At 37.9% G+C, this 19,636-nt stretch overlaps 1 protein-coding gene across 1 annotated transcript in view; it reads left to right on the top strand.

The window, feature by feature from the left end:
• Positions 1–6,714: 6,714 nt before the first annotated feature.
• Positions 6,715–19,636, top strand: part of pth2ra (parathyroid hormone 2 receptor a) — a 51,954-nt gene continuing 39,032 nt past the window's right edge. Inside the window, exons 1-3 of the mRNA XM_017420665.3 lie at positions 6,715–7,199; positions 16,489–16,594; positions 19,003–19,113. Coding sequence (XP_017276154.1) covers positions 7,104–7,199; positions 16,489–16,594; positions 19,003–19,113 — 313 coding nt within the window. The 5' untranslated portion in view covers positions 6,715–7,103. The remainder of the gene's footprint in view (positions 7,200–16,488; positions 16,595–19,002; positions 19,114–19,636) is intronic.

Genomic DNA, 19,636 nt, shown 5'->3' with positions numbered 1-19,636 from the left:
TCTGTTGGACTCTGTGCAGGCCAGTCAAGTTCTTCCCAAGTCTTTATGGACCTTGCTTTGTGCACTGGTGCACAGTCATGTTGGAACAGGAAGGGTTCATCCCCAAACTGTTCCCACAAAGATGGGAGCATGAAATTGTCCAAAATGTCTTGGTATGCTGAAACATTAAGAGTTCCTTTCACTGGAACTAAGCAGCCAAACCCAGCTCCTGAAAAACAAGCCCACACCATAATCCTCCCTCCACCAAACTTTACACTTGGCACAGTGCAGTCAGACAAAAACCGTTCTCCTGGCAGCAGCCAAACCCAGACTCGTCCATTGGATTGCCAGACAGAAAAGGGTGATTCGAGATAACATGTCTCCACTGGTCTAGAGTCCAGAGGTGGTGTGCTTTACTCCACTGCATCCAATGCTTTGCACTTAGTGATGGGAGGCTTGGCTGCACTTGCTGCCATAGAAACCCATTCCATGAAGCTCTCTAAGCTGTTCTTGAGCTAATCTGAAGGCCACATGAACTTTGGAGGTCTGTAGCTGTTGACTCTGCAGAACGTTGGTGGCCTCTGTGCATCCTCTGAGCCCACTCGTGGCTGAGTTGTTGTCAATCCCAGATTCTTCCACTTTGGTAGGTAGGTAGGTAGGTACATTTATTTATATAGCACTTTTCAGCACAAGGCAACTCAAAGTGCTTCGTTATCATCCCACTAACAGCTGACTGTGGAATATTCAGTCATGAGGAAATTTCACAACTGGACTTGGCACTGAGCTCCTGAGAGCGACCCATTCTTTCATAAATGTTTGTAGAAGCACTCAGCAAGTCCAGGTGTTTGATTTTTTACATTTGTGGCCATGGAAGTGATGAAGACCTGAATTTAATGATGTGGATGGGTGAGTGAATACCTTTGGCAGTATAGTGTATTTGCAATTTCTGCTCTTTCGTACAATTATTTCTGCCTTGGCTTGAAGGACATACTGAAGTGGATGGCTGAGAGATAAAATGTTTTCCTGCACTAAAAAGTTATCTCTGTTTGTTGAGTTGAAGCCAGTGACAGAGAGTCTCCATGTGATGTAGATGAACACAGTCATATTCTCATTTCAGGATCCTCAAAGACTGATCATTAAACAGAAAATCCATCTAGTGGTTTATGAGATATTTTGCTAATTCTACACACAGTATTTTTATTTTTATTTTTACAGTAACATTTCTGCTGTGTTTATGTTTAACTTTACAGTTTTGTGAGCTAGAATTAATCAGAAAAGGTGTGGGTGTTTATTTGTTTTAGATTTCACCCAGAAGTGGGAACCTTGCAACCAGCAGGGTTCAGTGTTGACTCTAATTTTATTCTCTTTGTGCCCTCCAGTTTAGGAACAGCACCCACCCAAGCTATCTAAGGAAATACAAAAAAGACATTTTAAATTGCTTTCACACATTAGGCGGCTCATTTGGATTTGGTTTGAAATGTGCTGTGTTGCATGAATTAAAGGTTTTGTCTTAGGAGCTTTGGTTAATAATAAAGCACCTCTGTCTGCTTGTCTACACTGGTACTGAACATTGGCATTAAAAGTGAATTTAATGCAAACTTCTGTGTTAGAATTGCATGAGGGAGGAATATTAAAGCTGGTCCGGGTGTGAGTTCAAAGGCAAATCAAAGCTGAAGCGTGAACAGAATTGTATGGAAAGCTCTAATAAACCCTTCAGCCCTGATGCAACACATGCATGATTCATACTTTTGAGACAAAAAAGATTGATTCACCATTTTTAAGACAGAGATTAACTGCTTAGCAGCTGATCCGGCTTTCGTGATTTTGGCTTCAGCCTTGGTTTTGCTAATTTTAGCTGCAGTTCAGCTAACTTTGGTTACTGTTCAGCTCCTTCAAGCTGTTGTTTTAGTTTTTTGCTGGCGTTCAGTTTGTTTCAGCTTTTAACTTCATAAAATTTCAGCAGTTATTTGGTGCTCAGCATTCCCACTGTATTTATGTAGTTTAAATTATAGTCCTAACAAGCAAAATACTGCAAGAAATTCATTCTCTTTATTTTTAAATACAGTATGCAAATACAAGGGCTCCAAACATGCCTCGGTTACTGATTTGGCAATTATTGTTTCGTCTGAAAGTAAATGTACCAGCCATGTTTGACACGATGCAGCTTTCATACAGTCCTGTCAGGTTGACTGCTGGTTAATTCATCATCACATCATGAAACGTGTTCTTGTGGCACTCCTCACACTTTGCTTCAATCAGCTCGTCTCTCATTACAAAACAGCCCCAATCTCTGAATGAGCGTCGGTTTAATTTATCAGAGTCAAAACAGGGGTTTGCTGCAGAACTTCTGTTTAAATAATAGCTACATAATTCTTGGCTGTACTAGTTTTTAACAAGTGGCAGTAAAGAAATACTGTGTTTAGCTGCGACGTTTAATTTACTGCAAGACCAAACATTTCTACAGGTGCAGCTTTGAGCAGGACTGGAAAAGGGCCCTGGTATGTTACTGTGTATATTTTTTTTACTCGACAACGCTAATTACAAGGTGAGCTAAGACAGTGACTAATCATTGTAATGCAAGAACTGCAATGATATATGTTGCAATTAAAAGCTTAAAAAAGAAAAACACGAACACAATGTATCCTCTGAATACTAATTAATAGTATCTAAGACTAAAGAACACTTACTTTAAATAAAACTAGCAATCCTTGAAAGAAACGCATGTCGCCTGCAGTCTTGTATGTCACAATTTTAAATAAGTATCCAGATAAATCTGTTAGCACTCAGAGCATAGTTTAGGGATCAGTCTCAGCTACTGCCTCACTAGATTTCAGCTCAATATCTGTAAAACCGACTCAGTTATAGCCATTTTTGTCTTTGATAAAGTTGATTAGCTGTGGTGGCCATCTTGAATCAGACTGAGTCCAAAGGTTAATCAGATGTGGATGTCCATCCAGTGATTACTTTCTGAGAGTTTGATTAAAATGCTACGACATGAGATATTTTGCTAAAAGACAGACAAACGCATGACGATACAGACACGTAAGTTCATGATCGTCTACCTTTGATGGCAGCAGGCTAAAACCAATCTATATTTTAAAAACATTACTTAAACTTTTTGATTATATAATAACACAGTGTGTCTTTCATAGTATAAAAAACAAAAAATTTTTTTGAAAGCTGTGGAATTAAAATTAGTATTTCTTTTTAAAATGTCATTAGGTTTTTCAGATCAGCTTTGATTTGTAAAATAGCTGTTAATTATGTTTCCTGTTCAGAGCCAAAAGTGGATTTTGAAAACATATAATGGTCTCTTCAAGACTTGGACCTGGAAATTAAAAAGAGAACAAGATCAGTGTTTGAATAGAAAAGCCAAAGAATCAAAAATTAATTCAAACTTTCTTTAGTTTTTAACCAGAAGTTGTAATAAGTTTACTTTCTGACACAAAAATAAAACTATTTTCCACCTTTTTGTGACTGACTCATGGATGTCCTTATTGGAGAGTCAAACATCGGCATCGTCTCCTTCATGGCTCGGGAACAAAAGAACCGTCTGATTTTAGCCTGAGGGAATTCCTCTGAGCTCAACAGGCTTTGGAGAAGAACAATGATGCAAACACTCCTGATTCAAGCCCGACTGGAAGCAGCGTGTGACAGGAAGCCAGTTTACAGACTGCTTAAAACCACAAGTTTTCAAAAGAGAAGCACTTTTTTCACAAAAAAAGCCAATTTTCTCAGGTCTTAAAGAATTGTCTGGGATATGTGGTTTTGTCAGAAAATAATAAACGCCTTTTATAAAGCTTGTTTTTAACCTCCTTTTGCAGCTGATTTCAAGGTGTGTACCCAGATATTTGGATTTTAATCCTCCTCTTTCTTTTTCTTGTTTGTCCTTATTTCAAAATGTTTGACTCAAAAAACAGCTGCACATCATTTTATTTTCCTAAAAACACACACACACACACACACAAATAATTTCAGGTATAAAACAGATGCTGTGAAGCTGTAAAGTTGCTGTGTCCTGATTTGCACTTTTTCTACAGAGACAAAAAACATTGAAAGGAAAGATTTGTAGCTAAAAATCACCTATAGAGACTTTTTAAATGATAAACATCACAAGTAAGGTATTAACCTTTATTTGTTTGTGTTCTTTTAAGGCACAGTGTTGTTATTTTCCTCTTCTCTCACTGTTCAATCCTCTTTGAAAGATATTAGTTGGCACAGAGTTTACTTGCTGCGTAATTAGTTTACTGTGATTTTATGAAAGTGAAGCTATATTCAATACAAAAGTGAAAAACAAGCTGAACAGAGTTGAAAACATAAACCTTAGTCAGAGTGAACCAGCCTTCCCTGTCTGCTGGTTCCATCCTTGTTTTAAACATCATAATAATGATCATAATTAGACTTTATGTTTCTGAACCCGGGAGCTGACCTGAAGGAAAGGTTTAAAATATTTATTAAGAATATGTACATATGAATATTAGAGGCTGTGTGGAGGCAGGTTCGAGGTTGTCTTCACTGAAGAGGAGCCTGTTTTTAATGAGGTGGGGTGCACACAACCCCAGTTTCTCTGCAATTCTGCAAAACTACACATTCCCCCCCCGTTTTATTATGTTCTCTGCCTTCCCGTGTCCCTCCTCTTTATTGTTACAGCTCTCATAATGTTGCCAAGTGGTTTGTCTTAGTGACATTTCATTCCAGGTTGATGTTGGCCCACAGTTAGCAGTTTGTCAGCTGCTTGCCATCAGCAGTCACAGGCTGAACAGAATGCGCTTCACGCTGTGACGTATGTGATAAATGCCTCAGCTCATTAATGAGTCACCACCAAGAGACTGCCCACTTCTGCATGTCACGCTCAGTTCTGATTTCACACTGAAGCACTTCAGGAACACTTTCAAACCTTTTTTTTTTCACTCAAATGGCATCGCAGGACAATTTGTGCAAATAAATGCAGCCTCACTCGCTCGCTTTTCTTCTTGAATCTAAATTTGATCACAACGCAAACACTACAGCTAAAAAAAAACAAAACCAGGTAGGCAGGGTTTAAAAAATCCTTCACTGACTGCAAATAAAGCTGCTGTCTTCTTGTGCTGTCGGCACCGTGGACAGCTTCTTCACCTCAGACCTCAGAGAAGCTGAGAGAAAAGGTGACACAGCAAAAACATATTCTGATGAGTCATTTCACTTCTGTTCTGTTTCATTATAAAGATCTGTTTCTTGGAAAAAAAAAAACTCATTCAAACGTCTAACCCTAAATACATGAATGCTTTTTGTCAGACGTTCAGAGAAACATATACGTCATTTAGAAATAATAAAAATAAAAATACTTTGACGTGGTCTGAACTCTGTGCCCTGCAGGACTCCACATGGATTATGTTCCAAAAAATGACTGTAAGGACATCTTATTCTTTGTCTGCAGCATTGGCAAAATGTCTCATGAACCATCCAGTGGTAATTACTGAATCTACAACCTATAAACGGTTGGAATCAACCCCATTTAAGATGGCCGCCTCAACTAAAATCTGCTGTGATAGTAGCTGAGAGCCATTTACAAGACATACTTTGAGCACTAACTGATTGTGCAACATCTGTGAACTCTGCGTTTAATGAAACTTTTAGAAAGTGATCATCGGATGCACGTCTACAACTGATTAACTTTTAGAGTCAATATGGCCGCCACAGCTAATCAACCTTAGCAAAGACAAAAATGGCTGTACTTTAAGTGATAACACATCACTCATGTTTGACCAAAACATCTAAACTTCTATCGTTTTTCAACAAAGGATTATCTCAGCTTGAAAGGCAGCATTGATTAGAAAAGTTATTGCTAAAACATTTGGAACATCAGTAATTAGGATGCTTTTTTCTTACTTCTCTTGCATAAAATCCTTAATTTCTAATCCCACTGAGGTTAGTTTTTGTAAAATTAAAGTTCTGTCTATGATCTAGGTAATGGGGTAGCATTAACAACTTTCTGCAGGTCTGTTTCCTGCATCTTTCATGTATTTGTTTAGCTCTTCCTTTCTGTTTTGGTTTTATTTTAAGTCATGTTTTGATAGGATCAGTAAACTATTGTGTTAAAAGAAAGACAATTAAAAAGAAAGACAATTAAAATCAATCCAAAAGGGAAATAGAAAAAATAACTTGTGAATTTAGAAAAATAAAATACTGAAAAGAACAGGAAATTGTCTCCCAGACAAACATAAATGAACAAAACAACAAAATAAAACTTAGAATTTGTATATTTTCTGGAATGAATGTGCAGTCTCTCAGCTCTAATTAACTTTCAAACTCATGCAATTTTTTTATAATTTAATTCATATTATTCAGAGTTAAAAATGTAACTGCACAGTTTACGTTTTGTAGCCATTTCTGACCTGGTGGTGTTTTTTGTCATCATTTCTGCAAAATCAAAGTGTGTGATTACAAAAGTGCCATTTGCATTTCAAATGTCTTGCTGTAAATCAAGCGTGTGGCAAAATCTGTGAAATATCCCTTTAGAGTCTCATCTTGTAGACTCAGTCCCAGCCTTTGCTCGGCAGCAGCTGTTTCATCTCATTTCAGAGACAACTTTCCAACTGAGACAAGTTCAGATGTGGAAATCAGAGCAAAGTTTAGGAAAGAAGCTGCTGCTGCTGCGCGTGAGCTGAGCGCGTGCATGCAGGGAGGTAAAGCGCGAGGAGAAGAAGAGTCTCCTGCCACACATCACATGGTGTCCAGCAGCATCAGTCAGTCCGGATGCGGGGAGAGACAGCCTTCATCCTGATGATGAGGAGCCTGATGGGAGCGGGTGGCTCCTGGAGGCGCCGCGCGCTGCTCGGCCGCTGTCTCTGCCGGCAGAACCAGAACGTCCAGAACCTGCAGAACCTCCAGAACCAGTCCGGGCTTCCTTCCTCTGCACAGGCAGCGAGGACAAGCTGGTGACTGCTTCTCAGGGGGAGGGAATCCTGGGGGGTGGAGGGAGAGGCTGACAGCGGGCTGCAGGAGGGAAGCGACTGAGGAATTTAAACCTGGATTGTTTGTTGTTGTTTTTTTTCCAACTTGAGGCGAAACTTTACTAAAATTGTACAGATTTTACGCACGGATGCGCAGAGGATCCATTTGAGCTCACAACTTTCCTTCTTTTAATGTCTCCTTTAAGAATCCAATCCAACCGACGAACTATGAACTTTCTTTTATGGATGTTAAACTTGTTAGTTTACTGTGCTTGGATTGACGCACAGGTAAGAACCAGAAAATATCCACTTTTTGTGCTTCTGATGTCATTTTTTTTGGAGAATCAGTCATCCCTTCTTGATCTTGAAATCGCCCTAATATTAAAAAAAGCTGTAAGCCATCACCACTTGTGTGAATTTCAGACTTTATTTTGATACAGCAGTCATTTCTATGTGGGTTTATCTGTTTGATCTGAATCCAAGCAGCCTTTCAGATGATGAAGAGTCAACACCCAGGAATAAAACTATGACTCATGTATTTTCTAAAGCCATTTGCGGTGGCAGAGTCTGTCACTACGCGTCTGGCTTTAAAGCATTAATATCTGGTGTCACAAAAGACTTCATATTCCGTTTTCACCTGCATCAGGTGAAACATAGTCTATTTTCCAGGTTAAATTGATGTTACCTGGAGCAGAACGCTCCTCTGAGGCACAGAGATAAAAATATCTGCTTTGCTTTGAGAGCTGGCAGGGATGAGCCCAACAGAAAACCAAAGGACACCTGAGGAATGATAATTAAGCTTCCGCTGATAAAATGATGACACATGAATGGCTGGATTTTCTGCTTTATTAGTCACTGACCAGCGAGGAGTTTAGAGTGAAGTGGTATTTACAAATTGGTTGTCACTACTTGGATTTCGTGGGCAGGAGATTAATCCTTCTTTTACGAACACATTGAATAAATAAACATGTTTAGATATTACAACAATGTGAATCCTGTGCAGTTATATTACTAATCGAATCATCTTACCGCAAATAAAATAATAAAGAGGTTTAATCAAACCACATTATTGGCTCTTCCATGACATCATAAGCAAAGAATTTACACTATTACTTACATCAATTGACCAATTCTGTGCAGAATATTTGAAGAAAATGGCCAAAGTTATTGTGCAGCAACATCAAAAAAATAAATTAAAGGTCCAGCATTCCTTGAAGGAATGCATATCGCCCTCCGCCTTTAATGCCACAGCTTAAGATCATCTTATATTGAGAAACGATAAAGCTGAAGCTCTTTTGCCTTTTTCAAATTAACTGACTCCATTTCTAAAATCTCATTTATTATTGCTTATTAAGCGTACGATCAATTAGAATAAAGTGAGCTAAGTGCCAAAAACCAGCAACAATCAATGAAGTTTTGATTGAACAGATAAATAAAGAGTAAAGCATCCATTTCAATTGAGTTTTGGAAATATAACTGGACTTAAAAGCATCCTTATCTTACAAAACAGAGGAAGACAGGGCAGAGAAGAGACAGATCGATAAGATAACACAGTTAGTGGACATTTTATTAAATTATTGATCACATAAATTATCCCTGGTGGATGATAAACACTGCAACCCCCCTGAAATCCAACCTTATATTGAGTTTTAACTTTGTTGATAACCTGAAGGAGGGAAATGAGAGTCTGGATGAATCAGAAAAGATAAATTATGGAGATTTAATTTAAATGGATTTAGGTGATCTGCAATCAAGACAGAATTTTGATTTCCACGTGACTCTATTTTTCCAAATGCTTGTTGTAGAAAGTAGAAACTCCTTCGCAGCTCCATACTTGATTATATTCGTGTGTCTAAGATGTTTCAGCATGAAATGTGCTCCAAAATATGCAGCCTGAAGTTTATTTTAAAAGTGTGAATAATACATTCCTGTTTTATGATCTGTTCAGTGATGGATGCCTTATGTGTCTTCAAGTCTGTATTTATTTGCCATATTTAGACAGTTTCAGCTCTAAACTGTTCACTCAGCTGAGTAGAAAATCTACAAACAAACAAACAAACCAACAAAAAAGCTGCAAAATTGCATTTTTTATTAAGTACATCACATATTTGCTGCGGTACTAAGTAGGGATAAAGTAGTGCTGTTTCAGTTTGTGTAGAGGTGACAAGCAGAAAGTTGGGAACTAAGGCAGTGATTGTCAACTGCTGGCTTTGGGACCTTATCAGGCTTGCCAGCTCGATCCATTGAGCTCGTGAGGTGTTAAATTATTAATAAACTCTGCCAAGAAAGGGTTGCGGCCCAGCTCAGAAAGGGTTGCTTATGGCTGATCAGAGCATGTAATCAGGCCTGATTTAGATGCTTAAACACAGCATTGAGAGGACACACAGTTCAACACTTGCTGCCTCCCCAGTGGGCAATAGATACAGTTTCAACACTGAGTTTAGCTGTTGCACTTAACTAATCCTAAATATATCTGCTAACTGCATTTATCTTTATAAGATAACTGTCTTATATTGCAATTGAGCCTTTATGTGAATCTGACTAATTAGCTCAGTAAATTGCAACAATCATTATGAAACAATAAATCCTAAATGTTAATGTTGTGAGTTGAGGTCCCAAATGCAGGCTAGCAGGAGGCAAGTTCAGGTTCTAACAAAGCATTAATAACTCAGCATGGCACGGGGTGTCCAAGTGGAAAATACAAAATCCTGACGGGCAATGAGACATTAAAAAAACAGAGGAACTGACAAGGAATGATGTAATGATACCGAGGAGCAAAAAGACCACTGAGGGCCGGCAGGTGTGATGACAACAGACAGAAAACGAGAGTGAACCAACATCTGATAGGACACTAAAACACAAAAATATAAAATATAAATGTAACATACATTTATATGTACAGATGAGAATAAAGAGTTAATGATAAATGAATCAAGAACAACTTTGTAGTTCATTGAAAATGGTTCATTAACATACGATAGATAGATAGATAGATAGATAGATAGATAGATAGATAGATAGATAGATAGATAGATAGATAGATAGATAGATAGATAGATAGATAGATAGATAGATAGATAGATAGATAGATAGATAGATAGATAGATAGATAGATAGATAGATAGATAGATAGATAGATAAAAGGTTCGCAGTTATTAAATATTATAATTTTGACCTTTTGCACTCTGATTTGTCAAACTACAAAGTAAATAGTCACTCAGTAGTTTCTCTTGCTGTTACTTATCATTAAAAATATTTACTTTCTCTACTTACTTTTTCCAACCTCTTTTTTTATCCTTAAATTTGTTTCGTGAACAATAAGTTATGATTGCACAGATTTTAAAATGTGCATTTTAACCATTATTCTTCAACCTCACGCTCATCATATGTGTGCCATTTTCAACAAAAGTGGAGGTGTGAATGCAAGGTTTGTGCCAATCATACATGTACTGCTGGTCTTTGTTACATGCAAGAAAAATACATGATTTTTTTTGTCTTTTTTATACATACCGTAATGAGGAGAGTTTGAGAAAAGATTAATAACTTGCCTTGACTTTTGGTTTTTGATTATGTTTTATTTTTCATCTGAAGGTTTTTTTTCAGTTCTAATGAACCGTAGAAACATTTCAGGTCCATATGCTGTTGTTGGGACGCTCATAAATCATTTCTTACCCAGGCTTTATGTATTGTTGTCATGTGTGAAAGTACAGAGGCAGAATGAGAGGTGAAAGTGGATAGTCACAGAGCAGAGTGGGTGTGTATGTGTGAAGTGGGAGGCAGCATCTGCAGCTCATCTCTCTTACCAATGGCTTTGTTGTCACCTCTCTGGTTTCCAGATCCTGCCTCGCTGTGTGAAGACAATCACTAACGAGCCAACAGAGGCAGCGGTAGAAGGAGGCCTTATTTATGCAGATAAGGTTCAAACAACGAGTCAAAAGGGCTCAGGGTCACTTTCAGGGTCTTTTAGGTGCTATGATCCGTGAGTTGTTTACCTGAGAGGCCAACTGGTGAAATGTTTTGCTCACACAGGGTGCAGAATGTTGTGCAACTTCCTGTAATAGTTGGACAGGTGACACACGAGGCCAACTCATCTGTTTAATGTAGATATTTTTGGGTTAATTTCTTCTTTTTGTCCTGCCACAAACCAGGATGTCTTCATTACTGTCCTCACAGAAGACTCTTACTTTTGAGTTGTACTTAGAGGAGCTGCAGTTTTTGTGTCACACGCTTAGGGAGTGTTTATCCAGTTAAAAAGAAAAAGCAGGTTTTCAATCTGGATTTTCACCCTCTTCACTTTGGAAAGCACAGTTAAAAAAGGCAACTCGTTTTCTTTTGCGTCTTTCCTCGTGGAAAAAAAAAAATCGAGGCTGCTGCCAGTTGAGCTGATATCTTCAGGAAGGATCTCTATTTGCGAGTTAGGATTTTAAACCTGATGATATCCACACAGCTGAACAAGTGCTTTAGTGTCATTTTATTAAATGTTTTTCACTCCACTTCCTCCAAGTCAAAAAAAAACAAACTGGTTATCACTGAAGAAACTATGCCATAAGTAAAAATTGTAAACCGAATCATGAAACTTGCTCACTTGAAATCCTTAATTGTTGAAATAACCACAGGCAGTTTTGGATGCTAAGCGTTTTAAATAGCTAACATTAGTTATGAGATATTTTGCACTAAAAATACACAAGCTAATAGAACAGCAGGACACTTGAAAAATGTCAATGAGGCATTAGTTGTGTGGCAGACAGTGAACAGAATGTTAAACAGCTCCAGTCAACAATTTAGAAAGATGAACACTGGAAGCTGCTTTAATTAGCTGATGTTTTGATAGTTGTATACATTTAGTGCAGTTTTGCATGGCAGCCTGCAAGCATATATAAATACAAGTGACCAAAATATTAATGGCATACCCTACAGCTATGCTCCACATAGAAAAAATTATAATGAGACGGTTTCTTTGCCATGCAGAAGAGAAAACAGCCTCAGCTTTGCTACCCTTCGATGAATCTCCTGCTTTCACTCCTAATTTTGAGAGTTAAGAGTTGGAGGAAGTTATATGAACTAGCTTAACTTTAAAACATTAATCATGCTTTAATAAAAACGATCAAAAGACTTTCCTCCACTGCCCAGGATATTATTGAATTAGATTATCATAATTGACACTTCTGGAAACAGTAATGCTTGATGCCAATGTTTGAACCTGTACGTTTTACGAATGGCGCGAGAATCTGTCAGGAACATTTAAATACGCCTGATCTACTAAATGATGTGTTTGAAATATAATTTTGCACGGTTCTGTGAACTTGACTTGGCACAATTACGATGTAATTTTTGTGGACAGGCTGACAGGTTGTGAGACGGATAATGATGCCTGCCTTTGTTCGAGTTTTCAGTGCTTGGAAAAAGTGGGACAGACTGAACAAAGGCTAAGTCTACACATCACGAGAGAAGGTTTCAACTTTGAAGTGCCCAAAAATAATGCCTTACCAGGAACTGGAGAGTGCACATTTCAAGGAATCACAAGAGTTTTAGATTTCAGCCAAAAAGGGATTTAAAAACTTTTATGCTGCTTGTTCTAATAAAAAATAGAACAAACTAATTTATTGCAAGCAAATTCAACTTTAACAGGAAAGAAAGATGACAAAATGATAAAACGTCTTTAGTTCTTCATTCTTAAGATAATACAGAAGCATAAAAATCAAAAAATCTGAACTTTTCTAAAGACAATCAAGAAAAAGATGGTCTTTTTAAATGAGAAAGCCAATAAAATCATACATAAAGGCTCTTTAATCTCAGTTTTAGGGATGGCAGTGTCTGCTGGGACCCCATTGAACTGAAATATCCCAATATTTCCAAGATAGATGGCGATGAAATTTGGCTGTGACATTTGCGGTCCCTATGGAGTGAATATTTAGCCCCTTCATGCATCCTGTTTTGTTCGCTCGGTGGCAGTTTGACATTTTGGTGTCATGAATAAAGTATCCTGCTCAATTCTACATAAAAGTCAGGGCAGCTGTTCTCTGGGTCAGAATTTTTTCTGTTGAAATTAAAACATTGCTGCTGCATTTTTTTTTCGAAGTTGGTAGATTAGCATAAAAAACTGCAGCCAGCAGCAATACGTGAAGATGAAGACAGCATAACAGAAATACATGCAACTTATTTTACCTTAAAATCACACATAGAAATTTAACACAGCTATCAGCACTTGTGTGTAAATTTATTGCACAAAATGAAAAGATTGAAAACGTTTAAAAGATCAAACGAGGTAATATTTATATAATTTTTATATCGTTGGTTTAAAATAGTAAATAAATTCTTGACATGAATTCAAAAATGTAACTTTGATCTGATGTGAAGTTCCGTTTTTCTGTGTTCATTGTTGAACACCTCTCCAATGAAGTGCTTGCTCCATATGGGGGTGGGATTTGAGTAATCCAGTTATGTTCTCTTTAGGGAATCAGCCCATTGTAGGCTCGCCAAGTTGGCCTCCAGGTAAATCGCAAGACCACGAAAGAGGTTCAATGGGCTTAAAAAAATAGGTCACACTTCTGGAGCGAGCCTGTGGAGGAGGGAACTTCAAAGTGAGCACCTGGTGGTGACGCCTAAAAAGGCTAAGAAAGCCAACTCCACACGAACCCATCTCTTGTGGGGAGGAAAGTCAAGGTTGGGTGCATTGTGAGCTGGGGGCCAGGGGAGGACAGGGGCCAGCATGCTGATTTCTTGCATCAGGAATGTCACCTTAACAGATACAAGCAGCTGAAATGAGTTTCCTCCGTAGGATCTCTGGGTTCAGCCTGAGAAATGGGGTGAGGAGCTTGAAGCATCATCAGGAGTCAGGTGTGATCTGGGATCTGATTAAAATGCCTTGCTGGCTCCCTTTGCAAATTTTACACATACATCCCACTGGGAGGAGATGCCAGAGCTGATCCAGAACTTGCTGGGAGGTATTTGCCCCTTCAGGGCTAGAAAACACCTTGGGGTTTCCCAAACAGAGCCGGAAGGTTTTGCAGAGGAGAGGACTGTCTGTGGGTTCCCTTCTGAACCTGTTACCTTAGATTCTTTTTCTTTTTTTGTCAGCTCTGTTTACAGGTCACCACAGCAGATCATCTGCCTCAAAATGACCCCTTCTCATCCTCCCATCACACTCGTTTATTATCCTTTATTTCATCCAAACCCTTTCTGTGTGGTCCGTCCTTTTCCTCCTCCCTGGCAGCTCCATATTCTACATCCTCTGTTCAATGTGTCCACTGTCTCTCCTCTGCATGTCCACATAAACGTGAACAGAAATGGATGAATAGATGGATTATTTGATTAAACATTTGCACACTATTACTACACTAAGATTTATTATGATGATATGGTTAGAATTTGTTCTCATCAATTTAAAATCTTGGAGTTTTCTTTCCGACTTGTCTCATGTAGAGGTTTGTTAGAAATCTTGCTGTCAATTTTCAGAACATATCCAATAGATTTTAAAGTTCACCACTGTTAGAATATACTGAAGTAAAATCTAACCTACTGAAGATGTCACTCTTGAGCATTTTGTGACTTTGGTAATAAGAGATTTGTTGAAGGAAGGCTGAAAGACAGTTGTCCTTTCATGTGGTTAAAGCATAAAGTGTATCTCAAATTAATGTTTTTTTTTTCAAATCTAGCAAAGTAGTTTCACAGTCTGAAGTCAACAAAAATGATTTGTCCTTACTTGAACAAAGCCAATACAGACTGAAAACAAACAACAACAAAAGATCCCTAAAATGACTCAGAATTGAAATGAAATATCAAGGACTCCAGGCAAAGCATCACTATGTGACGTATTTTAGGACGGAGTTTGTTGTGTTGGCGTGCCGGCAAAAAGTTGTTAGATATGCGCACAAAACAGTTCCCAAATAGACCACAAGGTAAAATGATTTTAAAATAATCAATATGAAGGATATAAAAAGCAACTGTAAATGGTTGCGGAGGCTTGAAAGGGGAAAACTAGTTTATGTTTAGAGATCAGTGTCCAGGAGCTTTAGCCTCACTGCAATAAAGCCACCTGAATTATTCATTTATTTGTTAAATAAATCACATGTAAATGTTTGCAGTAATTTGGTACTCTTGGTCTCTTGGCTTCATAAGGTCACTGCTGTCAGGAACCTAGGTTTTATGTTCGATAGATTAATGCAGCTGTGAAATTATGTTTTTCCCAATTGAGACTCATCACCAAAGTGAAACCATGTCTCTCCATCAAAGGCCTGGAAAAGGTGATTCATGTTTTTATTAACTCTTGCTTGTATTAATGCTCTGTATTTTGGTTTAGACGAATCATCTCTGCATCCCTTGCAAACTGTCCAGAATGCAGCAGCTCGTCTAATGATTTAACTTTTGTTTGACTGAGTTGTAAAGCACTTTCGTCAGCCTCTGTTGTTTTTAATGTGCTGCAGAAATAAATTTCTCTCTGACATTTAGCATCCTGCCTCATGGTCCAAACACACAAGCAGCTGTGTGAGATTATCATTACTCATCATGGAGTGTTGCTGCACATATTCCAGGTCACAGAGTCGCATTGTTGTTTTTAACTAAGCAGTTGAAATAATGCTACAGTACATGTGTGAAAAACTAGTGATCTCAGCCTTTTGCACAAAACACTACAATGTCACTAAAAAGTTAAAAACATTGCAGTTATTATAAAAGATATAACTAAAAGTAGTCTGCATAACAAGCATTTTTAAAACTTATAATTACTGTGGAGCTTCATAATAAGAAAAGCTAATTTAGTTTTGAGTTTAATAGAACATATTTTAGCAGCTTTAGCTCTCTTGCAATTAGCCAACCTAAATTAACATTTTGTGTAACCTCACAAGCCATTGTGTGAATAGGAATTACCTATTTCTCGTTGTTGGATAACGTTGGTTTTAATTTAAGCCAAAACATGGCTTTACAAGAGGAAGACTTTGTGTCAAAAGCCTTTAACACAAGAAACCACACACAGCTTCAAAGCAGAGCTCAAGTTTAAGATCTGACTGTCCTTATTAAAAATAAAGTAACTTTAAAAGTCAAAATGGGGGAAGCTTAATACTTAAAACAATTCTAGGCTTGTGTTAATGTACCAAATTCAAGGAGCTTTACTCTACCTGCAAAATGCCCACCTAAACAAATTATCAGGGATTTTCTTTTTGCAATACGTCAAATTTCATAAGCGACTGCTTTGTTTATTACTTACAGTGCAGTGGGGTATAAATGCAGATGCTGAAGGTCAGGATGTTGAAAATTAAGCTTTGTTTCAAACTGAAAAGTGGAAAAGAAGCAAATAAAATCACTACATTCCACCTCCAAACAAGAGAGGCAGTGAAAACATAATTCTCAGTATTATCGTGAAACATACTATACTCAAATTAATAGATTATAGAATGATATGTTTCTGCTTTCTGACATTATGTCAGGAGTCATGCTTTTTCCAGTTTCCCCTGGTTCACATCTGCCCAGAGCAGATGGGAGATATTTAGCTGACTCAGATGCTGTTCAGATGAATAATTTATTCACATATACTGTACAGACACAGGGGCACAGATCTGATCTTGTCCATTGTGCTCCGCAGATGGGGTTCGATGGTCCTCTGTCTGCACAGGAGCAGATGTTCATCCTGTATGAAGTCAAAATGCAGTGCTATCAGAACCTGTCCCACATGGAACCGCCTGTCGCAGGTACATGCTGTAAATGTAAAAAATAATGCATTACAACAACAAAAAATGAGGCACATTTCACAGATTTACCCAATTTTGCACATGTGATTAAATATGGAAAACTGTGTGGCCATATGGGAGCACACAAACATGATGAAAATGTTCCAAAATCACATTTCACATGTTTTGAAGTGGTGTAGAAATTGCGAAATTAAGTGATTCAACATTTAAATGTTATATGTCACACACATGTACGCGTAGCACTTAGATAAAGTGTTCATCTGTGAAGACATATATCTGAGGATGTGTTGTTTTGTCCACCATTGCCTTAGAAATAACAGAAGTACAGGTATGATTGTTGTGAGTCTCAGAGACAGATCCAGGTGGTGAGGAAGAAAAACTCGATTTATCCAAATAAATTCACTCCAGCTGTCAATTCTTTAGCCTTTTGATGTAATTATTATGTAAATAACTAACAACAGTGTTAATTTAGATACTCAGTCATCCAGGACATGGTAAATCCCAAAATAGGTTAAGAAACAAAAACAACTGGACTTCTTTTCTGTACCTTGAAGACATTTTGCTTCTCAGAAAAGCTTTTTGAATTTATAAAGCTCCTCGGATGAGAAGAGAAACGTCTTCAGCTACAGAATAGAAGTCCAGTTGTTGTTTTTTTTTTACCTTTTATGAAATTCACAGGCAGAAATGTGACTTTCCACATGTGAAGTTCATGTTTTTTTGTTTCAAATTCACATGGGAACATTTTCACCAGTGAAAACATGGGTGTTCCACATGTAAAGTTTATTTTGTTTTCTGTGAGAGATTGAAGAGGGAAATTTATAAAAAAACATGACAAGAAAGAGAAACCCTAACTATGCAATCCCCTAAAGTTGTTGCTCAGTTAAACCCATGTTTTGCAGCTCTTTCTGATAATTTCTCAAGGCAATCTTGTTCCATTTACTTAAAGCTGTCTGGAATCTGTTTAACTTAAAATTTCAATTAGTCTGAGATCCTGGATTTAATCAGCTCATTCCAAGACATTTAAGTTTGTTACATTAAACCAACTGAGTGTTGCTATACGATGTGTGCTTAGCGCCTTAAATACCAGTCTTAATTCTCTTGAAGACTGTAATATTATCAGTATTTAGCACCTTCCAGTTACTCCCTCAGCAATTAACCAAACCCCACTAATGACAAACTCCCCACAGCCTGAAGCTGCTTCCATCATCATTCACTGTGGGGACGATGTTCTTCAAATAATGGGTTTGTGCCACATGTGGCTTTGTGGTTTTATGGTCTAAAAGTTCAATTTTAGTTTTATTTGACCATTATTTGTTCATTATTTGTCTCTGGCTCCCAACAAGGGTGTGTCCTGAGCCCCCTCCTGAACACACTACTCACATATGATTGCTCATATTGTGAAGTTTACTGGTGACACAGTTGTTGTCCTGATTTCTAACAATGGCGAGTTTCTGTACAGGAGCGAGGTCAGAGATCTTGTCGATTGGTGCCAGGCAAATAACCTGTGAATCAATGTGACAAAAACAAAAGAGATGGCGGTGGACTTCAGGAGGAGGAGGGGACACACTCATGGTGGCCATGATTATAAACTTCTGCACCTGTCCACTGACCACACATGGGTAGTATTGTGAAAAAGGCTCACCAACACCTGTATTTTACGAGGCTGAAGCAGGCCGGCCTCAGTGCTGCTGTGCTGTTTTCTTTTTATCGACGTGTGGTGGAGAGTGCCCTGACCTTTGGTGTAACTGTTTGGTACGGCAGCTGCTCTGGGGCTGACAAGCGTGATTAAATCTGCTCAGAGACTTAAAAAGCAGCCTTCCTTCTTTAGAGGACTTTTACATCAGCAGATGCAGGACCAGAGCAGGGAACATCAGGAGGGACCCCATCCCTCCCCTCAGCGCAGCCTGAAAGCTCCACAACAGCAGCTTCTGCCCCGAGGCTGTGCTTTTACTCTTGTGTTTTATTGCTCTTACTGTGCTTTTAATCCCTATTTGGTTTCAATCATGTGATCTTAGATTGTGGAATGTTTATCGACAGATTTTAGGGTTTTTTTTGTCAGGGATTTTAAACACTGGTACCTGGGGAACAAATTTCATTCTCATGTTTTTAACTTGTTGAATGGCAATATAGATTTTATTCTGTTCTAAATAGTCATTTTCTTCTTTTATAATTTAATCCTGGGTCTGATCAGAGCTGCTTTGATGTCACAAAAGATTAAATCTGATAAATACTGGAGTTGTTGAGGTAAACTTTTTAATAGCCTTTCTTAAACTGGTCAGTTTGAAGGACCATGTTTTTTCCTTTTATAGATGTCTCTGATTTTTTTTAAAGTGGAAAAATTGCTTTAACAATTTTTGTTGTATTTCTTTAAAAAAAAAAACAGGTTTTGTCTTCTTCTCTTTTTGCAGATGAGGTGTGTCCTCCAGACTGGGATGGTCTTATCTGCTGGCCTCAAGGCTCACCTGGACAGGTGACCAAGGTTCCCTGTCCATCTTACATCTATGACTTCAATCATAAAGGTTAACAGCTTTTATTTCTTCTGAAGCACCACCAATAAGAGCTACTAAGAGACTTTGAATGTAGAGATAATTTCAGACCATTTTTTAGTCCTGTTTTGTGTAAATAAAGTACCTTTAAGCCTCTCTCTGCTGAAGTATCTCTTAAATCTGAAAAGCAAACTGCTTAAAGGCAAAGAGGCCTCTCTCTCTTATCTATAATGGGGAAAAAAGAAGCTATTGTGTATTTATTTTATATAAACTAAATACAGAAGCAGTGGGAAATTAACTAATCAAATCATTTATTTCAGTAGAATAACCTGCAGGTTCAGTAAATTAAATGCATTGTCTTCTCTAACATTGTTGTGAAAAAATGTGGTCAGTATCTTCTTTACAATGTTGCTTAATTTTTTATTAACATTTTTGAAGTTCTGTTTATGTATAACAGCATATTTGATTTTAAAATGCTTTAAATTGCCGTTGCCTTCTTGTCCAGGTCTCCCCTTGAAACAGAGGTCTTATAATCTTATCAGAACTCACCTGGTTA

This window comes from Kryptolebias marmoratus, linkage group LG6, assembly GCF_001649575.2.
Source record: "Kryptolebias marmoratus isolate JLee-2015 linkage group LG6, ASM164957v2, whole genome shotgun sequence".
NCBI classification, from domain to species: Eukaryota; Metazoa; Chordata; class Actinopteri; order Cyprinodontiformes; family Rivulidae; genus Kryptolebias; species Kryptolebias marmoratus.
This window is presented reverse-complemented; position numbering and strand designations above follow the sequence as displayed.